The sequence below is a fragment of the Embiotoca jacksoni genome, unplaced genomic scaffold (assembly GCF_022577435.1).
Source record: "Embiotoca jacksoni isolate LCO1_2020_lvr unplaced genomic scaffold, fEmbJac1.0.p SCAF_7, whole genome shotgun sequence".
NCBI classification, from domain to species: Eukaryota; Metazoa; Chordata; class Actinopteri; family Embiotocidae; genus Embiotoca; species Embiotoca jacksoni.
The window spans coordinates 12,091,606-12,105,360 of record NW_027185425.1 but is presented as its reverse complement, the minus strand read 5'-3'; the positions used below and the strand labels follow the sequence as shown (position 1 = coordinate 12,105,360).

At 38.8% G+C, this 13,755-nt stretch overlaps 2 protein-coding genes across 3 annotated transcripts; both read right to left on the bottom strand.

Annotated features, from left to right (window-relative positions):
• Positions 1 to 2,965: 2,965 nt before the first annotated feature.
• snx10a (sorting nexin 10a) lies at positions 2,966 to 10,260 on the bottom strand. Its single transcript, XM_069176506.1, has 7 exons — positions 10,256 to 10,260; positions 9,835 to 9,844; positions 4,157 to 4,243; positions 3,972 to 4,072; positions 3,791 to 3,889; positions 3,347 to 3,538; positions 2,966 to 3,240 (listed from the first exon to the last, which is right to left on the bottom strand). Exons 1-7 carry the CDS (start codon positions 10,258 to 10,260, stop codon positions 3,102 to 3,104), a joined length of 633 nt encoding a protein of 210 aa, XP_069032607.1. The 3' UTR covers positions 2,966 to 3,101.
• Positions 10,135 to 13,733, bottom strand: cbx3a (chromobox homolog 3a (HP1 gamma homolog, Drosophila)). Of its 2 annotated transcripts, none has more exons than XM_069176560.1 (5): positions 13,589 to 13,733; positions 12,602 to 12,755; positions 12,209 to 12,365; positions 11,059 to 11,153; positions 10,135 to 10,769 (listed from the first exon to the last, which is right to left on the bottom strand). In XM_069176560.1, the coding sequence occupies exons 1-5, from the start codon at positions 13,608 to 13,610 to the stop codon at positions 10,643 to 10,645; spliced, it is 555 nt and encodes a 184-aa protein (XP_069032661.1). In that variant the 5' UTR covers positions 13,611 to 13,733; the 3' UTR covers positions 10,135 to 10,642. The 2 variants fall into 2 exon arrangements, with proteins under 2 accessions (XP_069032661.1, XP_069032662.1); XM_069176561.1 differs by having other exon boundaries at positions 13,617 to 13,732.
• Between the last annotated feature and the right edge of the window lie 22 nt (positions 13,734 to 13,755).

The following is a 13,755-nucleotide window of genomic DNA, read 5'->3' as shown; positions in this document are numbered from 1 at the left end:
GAGCCACTCTCTCTTCTGAACATGAATTCAAAACAGGCATCCATGTTGTTTTTATGTCCAGCACTCACATCATGGGTATGGAGTGACTGCTTAGCAGTTGAGCTTCTTCATATGAAGTCTGTGTGCTGGACCCATCCTGGCCAATAAGGTTTCTTTGAGGAAGCTGCGGCCAAACGCATGTGCATGGTGCAGGAGACAAGTACTTGTTCATATCACAGAAGACTGAATGCCCCCATTTTAGCAGTCGGTGCTTCTTGGCCCGGTGTTTTCTCAGCGTAGGGCACTTAAGGTCCCTCACTGTCTGATGTCAGAAACGGTGAGGAGGAGGGCGGCCTAGAGGCCAGCCAGCACTGCTGCTGCCCTGGTGACATGGCATGGGAACCTGTTTCTCATCATCCCTGCAGTCACTTGAGTTAGCATTCTTGTACTTTATGTTGTCCTTTATATCAGTGGAGAAAGCTAGTTTTCCGTCCACATTGGAGATCGCGGCCGTTTTACGGCGATTTAGAAGAAACTTCCCAATTTTGGAGCTCCAATGCAATAGCTAGTCTATGCCAGCCACAGTACCCGAGTTCGCCACTTTACGATGACCCCTGACCCCTGAATAGCTCTCATGAGACTTGACAAATTTTGTGACGTACTATCCAAAACAACTGAGCTATTTTCTAACTTTTATCAGAACGATAGATATAAATATCTAAAGCCTCTCTCACTGTTTATCTACGGGCCTATAGCCATCATCTACATATATATACACACACACGCACATTATTATCTCTACATCTATTGAGAGTGAGCCCTAGAGACAAATACATAGGCCGACATATATACAGTGTTGTGAAAAAGTGTTTGCCCCCTTCCTGATTTCTTATTTTTTTGCATGTTTGTCACACTTAAATGTTTCAGATCATCAAACAAATTTAAATATTAGTCAAAGATAACACAAGTAAACACAAAATGCAGTTTTTAAATGAAGGTTTTTATCATTAAGGGAGAAAAAAAATCCAAACCCACATGGCCCTGTGTGAAAAAGTGTTTGCCCCCTAAACCTAATAACTGGTTGGGCCACCCTCAGCAGCAACAACTGCAATCAAGCGTTTGTGATAACTTGCAATGAGTCTTTTACAGCGCTGTGGAGGAATTTTGGCCCACTCATCTTTGCAAAGTTGTTGTAATTCAGCCACATTAGAGGGTTTTCCAGCACGAACCGCCTTTTTAAGGTCATGCCGCAGCATCTCAATAGGATTCAGGTCAGGACTTTGACTCCAAAGTCTTCATTTTGTTTTTCTTCAGCCATTCAGAGGTGGACTTGCTGGTGTGTTTTGGATCATTGTCCTGCTGCAGAACCCAAGTTGGCTTCAGCTTGAGGTCACGAACAGATGGCCGGACATTCTCCTTCAGGATTTTTTGGTAGACAGTAGAATTCATGGTTCCATTTATCACAGCAAGTCTTCCAGGTCCTGAAGCAGCAAAACAGCCCCAGACCATCACCACCATATTTTACTGTTAGTATGATGTTCTTGTTCTGAAATGCGGTGTTACTTTTACGCCAGATGTAATGGGACACACACCTTCCAAAAAGTTCAACTTTTGTCTCGTCAGTCCACAGAGTATTTTCCCAAAAGTCTTGGGGATCATTAAAATGTTTTCTGGCAAAAATGAGACGAGCCTTAATGTTCTTTTTGCTCAGCGGTGGTTTTCGTCTTGGAACTCTGCGATGCAGGCCATTTTTGCCCAGTCTCTTTCTTATGGTGGAGTCATGAACACTGACCTTAACTGAGGCAAGTGAGGCCTGCAGTTCTTTGGATGTTGTTGTGGGGTCTTTTGTGACCTCTTGGATGAGTCGTCGCTGCGCTCTTGGGGTAATTTTGGTCGGCCGGCCACTTCTGGGAAGGTTCACCACTGTTCCATGTTTTCTCCATTTGTGGATAATGGCTCTCACTGTGGTTCGCTGGAGTCCCAAAGCTTTAGAAATGGCTTTATAACCTTTTCCAGACTGATAGATCTCAATTACTTTCTTTCTCATTTGTTCCTGAATTTCTTTGGAACTCGGCATGATGTCTATCTTTTGAGGATCTTCTGGTCTACTTCACTTTGTCAGGCAGGTCCTATTTAAGTGATTTCTTGATTGAGAACAGGTGTGGCAGTAATCAGGCCTGGGTGTGGCTGGAGAAATTGAACTCAGGGGTGATAAACCACAGTTATGTTTTAACAGGAGGGGGCAAACACTTTTTCACACAGGGCCATGTGGGTTTGGATTTTTTTTCTCCCTTAATAATAAAAACCTTCATTTAAAAACTGCATTTTGTGTTTACTTGTGTTATCTTTGACTAATATTTAAATTTGTTTGATGATCTGAAACATTTAAGTGTGACAGACATGCAAAAAAAAAAAAATGGAAATCACACCACTGTATAGATCCAATATGCATCTTACATACACGCTATAACGCCTTCATATTTTTAGTTAAAAAAAAAGTATCGGAGTTGCTTAGAAGTTAATAGGCCCCATCTTATTGTTATAGCATCATATTATTGATGTTATATTTTAAGCTACTGCTTGGTCTCGCCACCAATTGGGATGTTAAGCCTGCATGTCAAAACAGAAACTAAAATTTGTGCTGCCACTTTAAAGGAATTTGAAAGAAGCAAGCATATTTTCTTCAAAAGACAATTTATTCATCCATTAATGAATCAAAAACATTTTCAAATATAAAAAAAAATAATAAGTCTACAATTCAAAACATCTCTTGTAAACCTCAGTACAGCTTTAGCGAGGCAATAAAAATATACATAGTAAATATTTAAGAGGTCACCATTATACATGTAAATTTACTACACATATACATTCTTTTAAAAACATGAAAAAAAAACTTTTTTAAAGAACAGACAACTTAAATGACTACAGTATTGATTTAAGAAAAAAATTGAAGCAAATCAATAAAACAAACATTTAAAGGGCCAGAATGAAGTTCACAAGTAAAACAAAGCTTTTAGCTCTTGAGGTTAAGACTATCAAGAGCTCAGTGCACAGACGGTTCAATACGTCGATGACCTACAGCCAGAGGGACGTTAAAGAAAGAAAGATGCAGTACAACGTCCTTAATGCTCAGTGATTGGGCTGGGGGACTCTGACAGACATCCAGAGCTATTCAGCAGTTTTTCATTAGACTGGAAGAAGGGGAGGGAGCTACTTCTCGCTGGAGTGTCAATACTTAGTCCCAAGCCTGAAGATGAAGAGCTGCAGCAGGAGGAAAAAAAAACAAAAACAATGATGAAAGGGTGAATTTAAAAAGTGCATAGAATTTTTTTATTTTTTTTTAAATATGCCATTCTCTGCAGTCTACCTTTCACAGTCCGAGTCACAAGAAGCCTTGTCTTCTAATCTAGTGACGTAACTGCTGGAGGGTTGTATGGCTTCGGCCACTGTGTACCTGGTCTTACCAAGAACACACTTTTCAATTTTTGCAGTGCTTAGGTCCGACTGGAGGAACAGGTGGAGCCGACTGTCGGATAACAACAAGGGTGTATGAAGAACACTAGAGGAGAAAGGATATTAAATGAGACCATTTAGATTAGTGACCGTAGATATTTCAAAATAGCTGAAGTCCTACTTTACTTTCACCTTCCCCAGATAAACATTTAGGTTAGGTAGTTACTTTATTAATCCCCAAGGGGAAATTTTTTCCGCTACAGCAGCATACAGAAGCATTTAACAGCCTCAGAGAGTGAAGTAGGGGACAATGCTATAACTGGATTGCACAAACTGTTGAAACTGCAAAGCGACTCACATCTTTAAAAACTCCTGCAGGCCCTTCATCCTCTGGCTAAGTTGCTCTGTGTTCTTCAGATTGAAGAAGGGCTTCCAGGGTGGCAGCTTGGGCAGTTCTCTGGACAAGGCAAAAAAGAAAATCTACTTGACGAGAACTCATAAGAAAAATGATTTAAAAAAATGTTGGTGTATGAACATACATGATAAGAGCATTCTGCTCCAGACTATGACGCAGCCAGACAAAATCACTGTAACTCCGCCTCACACAGGAAGTCTTCTTTTGAAAACACATGCTGTTGGTCTGAAAAGACAGACATCCATTAATCATTCTACTTATTAGACAAGTCAAAATTCTCCAAGAAAATACTTTTCAAGAGCCGCTTACATGTATAGAGATCTCATAGTCGACATGCCTGTGCCAGAGGTCATCTTTATGGAGCTGGGGGTCCTGAACACGAACACTAATGAACTCCTGTAAAATTCAAAACCATGGCAGCATTACTTCAAAATATGTTGTAAAGACATGTAAAATGTAAACATAGAAAAATATGTCTCAGTAAAACCTATTTTCCATACCATCTCAATCTTAGGACAACAAAATGTCAATCCATTTGCACAAATGAGACAAACAGGACAGCATGCAGTATTAGGGAGCATACTTCACCACTTACAGTTATTGAGAAATTGTCTGGACTACTGTCCATCATAATGGGTACAAAAACCTGCAAGAGATAGAGACAAATAAGAGTGTTACAGAGGAAGAATGATCAACTCCAACTTTCAAATGTTATATTTCAAGCAAATACAACAGCCTTTAGTGGGCTTTGTGATAACTACAGAGTAGATTATTTAAAAAAAAAAAAACCTGTTGTGTCACAGAAGAACCACCAAGTAAAAACCTGCATGTCTAATCATTTTAATTCAAATCTGCTTTGCAAAGCAAAATCTTGGTGGTAACTATGACTTGCACAAATATTCAAAGCTGATGTAGCCCACAGCAGAACAAAGGGCAAGGAGGAGGATTTAACCATGAGGGGGAAATCTTGGCTCTAAACACTGGCAACATGAACATGCTGGAAAACATTAACACCTTCTGTGGCTCACTACTGACAAAAATAAAAGTCCAGGGAGTTCATTGTCCATTCACTAAACAAATGCTATTATGATGCAATCTATATTATGCAAGAAAACAATGCAATTAGTGATGACGTACAAATGTTACACACAGCTTCTACAACACTGTTCCCTCACATGACCCTGATACTGGATCATCTGTCCTCTGACACTGATGAGACAGATGCCATTTAGCCGCCTAGAGTCTAATCAATAAGGGCAAACAATGTTTGCAAACAAATTCATCATGCCACCTCAGAGTTCAGCTGCACGGCCTGCAGAATATCACATGAAATCCTAAAACATTACAGACTAATGTAATTAGATTCACGCTGTAGCTTTAAGGTGACTGCATGTTCATGAAAGCTCGTTGTTAGTTTATGGCAGTACAATTATTCACCAGGTTCACAACTTTGTCACCACCAAAAAAAAAAAAAATAAAAAATAAAAAAAAAACGTTTGTTGTAGGCAATAAATAAATTTCATACAAATTTCCACTGCCAAAATAGAGTCCAGGATGCTTTAGGGAGATAGCTCTTTATTAAATTCAATTTTTTTTTTTTGCTGTCACTCGAGGTTAGGTTACATGATACAGTCACTTCAGTTTGGGCTGCAATTACGCACAATTGATGAGCCGAGACATTTTCTAACGCAAATCCAGGACCATATAACAGGGCTGAAACAAGGAATTAACATCTGCTGACCCGGGCAGGATATATGTGCAAACCTCATATAAATATGTAGATATAACCACCACCTCTACAGTACAAATCACCGCTGCACAAACTACAACAAATTGTTTAAGCAGCAAAACATTCAAATGCAAGAATAAGTTTTTGATTGCTTACCTTCTCTTTCGTCACTTCCAGAGAAGCGATCCGATGTTTATGAACAACGGAGACCGGCTCAGTGACGTTGCCTGAGATTTAGACCTGCCTGGGCTGAACTACTGCCAACACTGCTGCCAATAGGCTACTAACTTCTCCTATTCTCACAGGCAGGTCACGCCGCGATAAAATATACACAAAACGCAACATAAAAATTCGCGAAGGATTTTTATTTAACTGTTCATCGAAACCAAGCCGAGAGAAAATGATCCTAACTCTCAGTTGAGAGAACCGTGTCACGCGTATCGTTAGTGGGCACCTGTTCCTTATTCAGTTTAAATTCCTTGGATCAGTTTAAATGGTCTCACCTGGGGGAGGAGGAGGAGGAGGCCAACCAATAGCGATGAAGTGGAGACTAACAGTTTGGATGAGCTACAACCAATAGAACCATTAGTTCTTTGGCTATGATGGCTGTTTAGTGCTCAGATATTATCAATAGGTAGCCTACTATTATCAAAAAAGTTATAATTTACAAAGCTTTCGTGTCCATGCTCATTTAGGTGCCATAGAATAAATTCACAAAACTGTCAGTCCATTTCTTCTTAATGTCTGTTTCTTTTATTGAGAAGAAGTACAAAGGAAATAAATCTTTCAGGGTTTGTAAAATAAATGAAATGTTTGTTTTGCACAAATAGTTTCCTTCATTTAAAATAAAAATAAAATCACAAAGCAAAGCATGTTCAATCCAAACCTTTACTCGGAGTTGAAGCTTTTGAGAAATTTTAACAATTTGAAAGAGTTTGCATTCACATAGTTTAAAACAACAACTTGAGTGGTTGATATTTCATTCTCTGATTCCGGTATTTTTTAGACTTAGTACTTTCAACTTTCAGTCAGTGCTTGAAAATAACTCAATGCATTTACACAAGTGCTACAATTCAGTACAATTGTGAGGTCGTTGCACTTTACTGAGTATTTGCATTTGATGCTACTTTGCACCTATCTGCATTTCAGAGAGAAATATTGTACTCTCCATCAACTACATTTATTTGGTAGCTTTAGTTAAGTTTAAGATGAAAATGTGACACAGTGAATAATATAACAAGATTTAGACTACAAGCATTGAAAATTAAACCAGTGGTTTTTAACCTGTTAGCTTCTGACATCTTACAAAAATCAGTGTAGTCAGGGTCAAATTTCAGATGTCTATGAATTGTGAACAGCTCCACCAAATAGTATTTTTTCCCTCTAAACTGCATGGTTTAATTTTAATATAAGTTTGAAGGATCCAATACCTCACCAAAAGTCAAAGGTTAGAGAACAAGTCCAAAATCTGAAAACAGATTTGTGCATCAGAAATTACTTTTCTTCTTTCCTTTCCTAGTAACCATCTGATGACCCCTCACATTTATTGGATATAAAGGAGTCCCAACTATAGCTCTAGCAGCTACAACAGTAACTTGCTGCTTACACGCTGATGCTTCACTATTAATAATATAATGATATATATGACAATCAGAGCAACCAAAGAGCAACCAAATCAGTACTTATACTTTCATACTTTAACTACATTTTGCTGCTAATACATTGGTATTTTTACTTTTCATTCAGGACTTTTACTTGTAAATGGAGTAGTTCTTCCACCACTGCTATTAGGTCAACAATAATTGCTTTGTGGGCAGTGGGAGGAAACATTGACCAAAACAAAAATGTAACTGCTTTACGACCTCATATTTGAAAATACAGTTCATACAGACTAATAAACATTTCTAGTCATGACTTGACTTTTTCAAGAATCCTGGCTACAGCCCTGATTTTATTGATATATTTTATGTTGAATCCCAAACAACAATTGTCTTATAGGTGGATTCCCAACATCAGGTCCTCTAATTCAGTTCTCTGATGAGTGACATTCTGAACAATGATATTCACATCCAACCGCAGGTACAACAGGAAGTTGTGATACAGTGATTACATTTTTTGTTGCCCTCGGCCACATAATATGGAGAGCATAGCACAGGTCATCCACAGCAGTAATTGTAAGATAAGTTGAAATCAACCACGCTGCTGCAGAGTTTGATTTATACTGTGTATCTTTCCAGACAGAATTTAGAAATACATGTTGGTTTTTGTAGCTAGTTACATTTTGCAGGGTGCAGTTAGTTGTTAAATCAGCAGCTGACACTGGACAGTGAGCATTCCCTTCGCTAAACAGAGATAACTGCAACATAATACAGTATAAAGGCAATAGGCCTAAAGCTTGTTTTGAGCTATTTTGTCATCACTATAGTATGCTTCATTAAAATCAATAAACCAACTTTTGAAAATCGTTTTACTTTAAATTCAGCACTGTCTCAAGTTGCTAAGCCATCAAAGATAATATTTTGACATTTTTTTGACATCAATTGCTTTTACTTGACCGATACCAGTCCTCCTCTCCAGAGTATACAGAGTAATCCGTGTAAATACTAGGCCACATTATACTTATGTTGCTGGCAAAAATACTTTGGAATTAAGAATAAAATTGAAAGAGTTCTTACCAAAATCCTCAGAAGTCTGTTGCTGAATTCGGTCCAGTGGAGGAGTAGGTCAAAACAAAACTGGTGAGTCATTACCTTAAATGAATACTCTGACTACTCAAGATAGGCTTTTAATTTGCATACAGAGGTCCCTTTATCTGAGGTCAAAATATTAACTCTTTCAGTAGCTGCTGTAAGATTTCCAAATGTTATATAAGAGAACCATTTTTCATTTAATTTCTTGATAATTTGATTGGCTGAATGCCAAGCCAAGTAGAATTCAAAGAGAGCTGAAAGAAAAAGGTGACTCCATGATGTGGACTATGTTTTGACCATCATCATGTGTTACACACAGACCTTGGAGGGCATCCTGGTAATGTAGAAAGGAATGGCCACACAAAGTTTCTTTCTTCACTAATATTGAAATAAAAGGATTGTTTCACAGATATTTTATATTACATTAGCAGCCGATGTTAACCAAATTATATATCGTGAAATATATGTATGTATATATGACATCCACTTCATGGCCATAATTCCAGCTAATACAGCAACACGAAGAAAACCAGGTACTTTTTCTGAAAATGTACAATTAGAAGTGCTTGATCCCAGCCTGATTATGTTTCATTTTGGGGATATCATATATAGGTGCTTGTTGTAAAACTGTGATGAGATTATTTAAGCAAATTAGCATACAGGTCATGACTGTGTTTCAATGATTAGACATTAGATTTAATCAAGATGTCCCAGATAAGAAAGGAAAATCTGAATTATGTGCTTTTTGATATATTATTTTTCAACTCTTCTTTGACCGAAAAGATTTTGCTGTTGTTCCATTAAAGAATTTTTTTTTAAAAATGCACATTTCTGACTATGTTGCTCCAAGTAAGATGTTGTTCCTGTGAACTGTCTCAGAGGTCTTCAGCTGTTAAATTGACATCAAGGATGTGTTCTTGTATCTTAACAGAATGACATGAAGACACTTTTTTGAAAAAAAAAAAAAAAAAAAAAAAAAAAAAAAAAATCTTGTTTGCCACACCAGTAGGTCAGCTCTCAGGATTTGTTTCCTGGCAGGACTCATTTCTAATGTGCCTTAAATGCACAAAGACGTTTAATAGCCTTCACTTGCTTTTTCTTTAGAAATATTTTCAGCAGTTAGAAGAGAAACAGTTCATTTATAATCCTTTTTCAGGGAAGATCATTAAAAAGGGACAATTTGAGGCCCACAGTCAACTCAGATGAAAGGTAAGTTACCATAATGTCATTGAGAATATGCATAAAGGTCCAAGGTCCATCTACCATGTCGTAATTACCAGTTAGGACAACTCGACACATTGCTGAGGAGGAGGCTGTTGCCTGAGACCCAAGAGAGACTCAAGTAAAAGTTGCAACACCAAAACAGAAAAATATTGTCACAAATATAGTCCTGCTTTTCAGAAGAAAAAAAGATGTATGTTGTGATTATTACATTCTGCCAAACTACAGCAATGAAAGCTCATCAAGTATTCATGCTCTCTATAGGCCAGAGTTCCCACCACTGTGATCATTACTTGATCAGGCTCCAACTCGCAAAGACTGAATCACTATTCTTCGTGATCTTAAACCTGTTTTACTCTGGAAAGGACAAGAAAAGTAAAAGTCTACTCTGTATTAGAGGTCAAACACGATTTCACCGATTTTTTAGTAAAAAAAAACAAAAAAAACATTTAGCCATTTTGTCACTTCAAAAGGTTACCACACTTGCTGGCAGCAAGACCATTTAAATTTGGCCCAGGAAAGATCTCAAAAAGGATTTTATAAACCTAGTTTCAAATACTATACAAAATAAGCTCTAATAAAAATAAAGATCAACTTTCAGTTAAATCTGCCTTTGTGCTTTGCTTTTCTCCATAAAAACCAAGCAGTGAAATTTGGCCACATAAAACCTTTAATAGAACATCAAATAATATTTACAAACAGCATACAAAATGTACTTCTGGAACAAAGAAATGAAAGAATCGGCACTAGAGTAAGGTGGGGAAAAACAGCATCTTGCATGAGATTGAGAAGGTAATAGAAAAGAGTTTTTAAACAATTTAACAGATTAAAGTAGCCATTTAGAAATTAAAACGTGAACAGGTATGAATATGAGTGGTGGTGGGTTCTATCAAAGAGATCAATCATCGGATGGAATCGGAAGACTTCTTTCAGGAAACATCACAACACCATCACCTGCTGTCTCAGAATTAGTTCAGCTAATAATATATATGTACAAGAACAAAGCTCTCCCTGACTGCCACACAATGCAAGTGTTCGAACATCTTCAAAAACAACTAAGGTAGCTAAAACTGGAAGGCAAGCCAGAGGAGAAAATCCTGTCCTGAGGAAAGGGTGTAGGTGATGCAAAGGGACTGCAGGGACCAGAGGGAAGAACTACTGAGCTTCATCCTCTGGACAGGAATGCCATGTCAGTCTCTCCTCGTAGAAGGAGATCACTACCTGAGGGCAGCGAGTGTTGGCCTCACGGGCCGGGACCAAATCTGCTTCATCGGAGTCTTTCCTAAGAAAAACACCAAAGAGGGAGACAAACATTACAGCAATTGTGGACCCTTGGGTACTACGAAGCCATTATTTTAACCTCTGAAAGAAAGTCTGTTGCAGCAGGAATACAGAGGTACATATACATTTTATTCATCTTGGCGGGAATACAACACCACCAGAGTATCATCACGAGTAATCATGAATTTCCCCATTGAATGTTTCAAGTGCTACAATGCAGAAGGATGACAGTTTGAGCTGTGTGAACATAAAGAGGATTTTTTTTTTTCTTCTTTTCTTTTCTAACTCACCATTTCATCAAGAACATCAGCTCCCCGCTGCTGTCTGTTGCACCAATGATCCGTTCTGGGTCGAGGTTCCTCGCAAAGCCACGTGGTTTCTCAGCCTATATGGGGTGATGACAGAACACATGGGCATATGCAAGAAACTGGGGCAGTGACTAATGTACAGGGGTCTTCCGCCATTTTTAAAGTCAAATGTGATGCCTTTGTACGACCCGTTCAATAAACCCCCCAAAGTATAACTTCAGGCCAAATTTTTTTGGGGGACTTTGGAATACAAAATTCTCCCTTTCTTTTGTTCAGTGCATGAATTGACTGTATCCGTGATGACACTGATAACAATAGTCTTCAGTTATACTTTAGTTTTACTTAAACTCCAGGGCTTTGTCTGTACATTTATGCGTTTTGATTGTCCATTATTCCTGAGTCAGATTCTGACAGTATTTTTTTAAAATTAAACTTCACCTGACATAAAGTTATTTACCACTTTAAAAAAAAAAAAAAAAAAAAAGATTTTGCGAGATTCCATCATAGTAAGAAATTGTAAAATCAAATCATTCAATTAGAATGTCTGAAAGTCAACTGAAAGGTTTGTTAGGAAGTCTGAACTTTCCAGGTCTGCTACATGCAAACATGAGCATAGCTACGCTGTCACTACAAAGTGCTGGTGCTTTTAAAATCCCATCTGTGTTTCACAGCTTTCTCTCCCGTGGCCCCAAAAATGAACGTCCTGTAGCATAAATGGCATCCGGGCTCGCTCATCTGCCTTCAACCATCTCTGCTCATCCCCATCTAGCAGCCACCGCAACCAAAAGATAACATAGCCAGATGTCACCATCTATAGCTAGCTAATGTAACAGTGGAGTCACCCATTGTTTGAACAATACACACTATTAGATGTTTTACAGTAGGCCAGTGTGGGAGACAATTTTCCAACTGGCCTTAAATGCACCATCTGCTGATTTAATACACACTGAAATTTGAAGAAAATGTTATGACCTTACCTTCCCTGATCTTAATTTATTACTTTTTTTTTAAAGAGCCGTGTGAACCTCTACGTATTTTCTCAATATTGTGATTCTTAAAGAATATTAACTGCTCGACTTAAGTGGTTTGATCCCCAAAGGAATGCTGGCTGGAGAAGTATGAATAAATTCACCACATCTTTCTTTTTGGACTCCGTCTCGGGTTCGTCTGTGGAAGCCTTCCTCTTAACGGGAGCCGGCTTCTCCTTAACATTCTTCTGTGCTTCCAAAAAGGCTGAAATCAGCTCGGGGCAGTCCAGGTTCTCCTCTGGCTCCCAGGTATTGTCAGCCCTGAATTAGCGGGAAGAGGGTCAACATCTGCATCTCAAAATAATCCCCCCGACACATATTTCCACCGGTAAAGATGCAAACAATGAAATTGACTTTGAAACCAGCTTGCATGGAGAACGGCAGCTACTTCATGTAACCACAATGACTTCAGACAAAAGTATGGCACAACCCCACACCAGGGAAGCACTGGCACCTCGGCAGGAGGTGGGGGGTGGGGGTGTCCCCAGGCAACTCACTCTGTAAATCCTTTCCACTTCAAGAAGAACTCTACTTTCCCATTGACAAGACGTTGGTCGAGAACTTTTTCCACAACAAATTCTTCAGGTTCCTCTTGTGTCTCCTGTGAGTCCTTCTTTCCTTTGATGTTCTGCTTCTTGCCCATTTTGAGCTCTAAAAACAAAGGAGGAGGGTGAGAGCGTCACCGGCTTTACATTGAAAGGGTATATAAAGCTGCTGCCCTGATCTGCACAACAACAACAACAACAATAAAAAAAAACAAAAAAAAAACACACACAAAAAAAAAAACAGTAGGCCCCAAGACCACCACAGATGCTGGAGCCGCAAGCAAACTCACTTTATAATATGCTGCCATGCTAATAAGTGCCTACTAACCTACTCAAGGCAACTCGGGACGCAAGTACAGCTATGATAGTAGAAGTTGAAAACATGGCGTCAGACAGCTACATGTTCTGTAATATGCAAAGCCAGCCAAATGTATTAACGTTATGAAAGTTAGCCAGCGTGCTAATTGTAGCTCATATAATTTTAGGCCTTTGGTGGGTGTGAAGATTTCCTCGGCTCTGCTATGCCGCCTGCAACGCCACATAATAATAATAATAAAAAAAAAAAAAAATGGTGGCGTAAAGACATTTAAACAATTAAACCCATTTCATAGTGTTCACGTTAAATTAGCAGTGGCGCCTATTTGATTGATCTTAACGCCACGCTCGCTTACATTAAGAAACGCGGTCGTGGATACAACTAGCGGCAACACCGGAATATGCACTTGTAATCCCAGCTCGCTTACGTTGTTTTAAGTCGAAATAATGCAGTAATACTCAAAACAATAGAGCAGCTAAGACTGTTGCGACTCAATCACTGCACACAAGCTGCGTTTCTGGATGCAAGGTCCAACGAGTAAAAACAAAAGCTATCGTTAAGCATACGTGTTACTTTAGTCTTGGAAAACCAACAAACTTCGACATAAATGTTGCATAATATACCGTTTTTCAAAACCGTCTGCATATTCACCGTAAAAACAACAAGAATGGTTTCAGTGATGCCTCTCCACCACGCGGTCAGCTGCCTCTTTATCTCTGGTCTATGGCGGTGGTGCGGGAACGTAAGGCAGGCGCCAAAAGCAAATAGTGGGTCCTCTACGGAAGCCCGT

Bases quoted from the DNA above. Each gene is read 5' to 3' on its own strand.
- cbx3a (XM_069176560.1), bottom strand. From the start codon at position 13,610: ATGCAGACGGTTTTGAAAAACG. The intron at 12,756-13,588 runs GTATATTATGCA...CTTTGTTTTTAG, and splicing joins GCAGACGGTTTTGAAAAACG to AGCTCAAAATGGGCAAGAAG. The intron at 12,366-12,601 runs GTGAGTTGCCTG...CCGCTAATTCAG, and splicing joins AAGTGGAAAGGATTTACAGA to GGCTGACAATACCTGGGAGC.
- snx10a (XM_069176506.1), bottom strand. The intron at 3,890-3,971 runs GTATGTTCATAC...TGCCTTGTCCAG, and splicing joins GAGCAGAATGCTCTTATCAT to AGAACTGCCCAAGCTGCCAC. The intron at 3,241-3,346 runs GTAGACTGCAGA...CTCCTGCTGCAG, and splicing joins TGTGACTCGGACTGTGAAAG to CTCTTCATCTTCAGGCTTGG.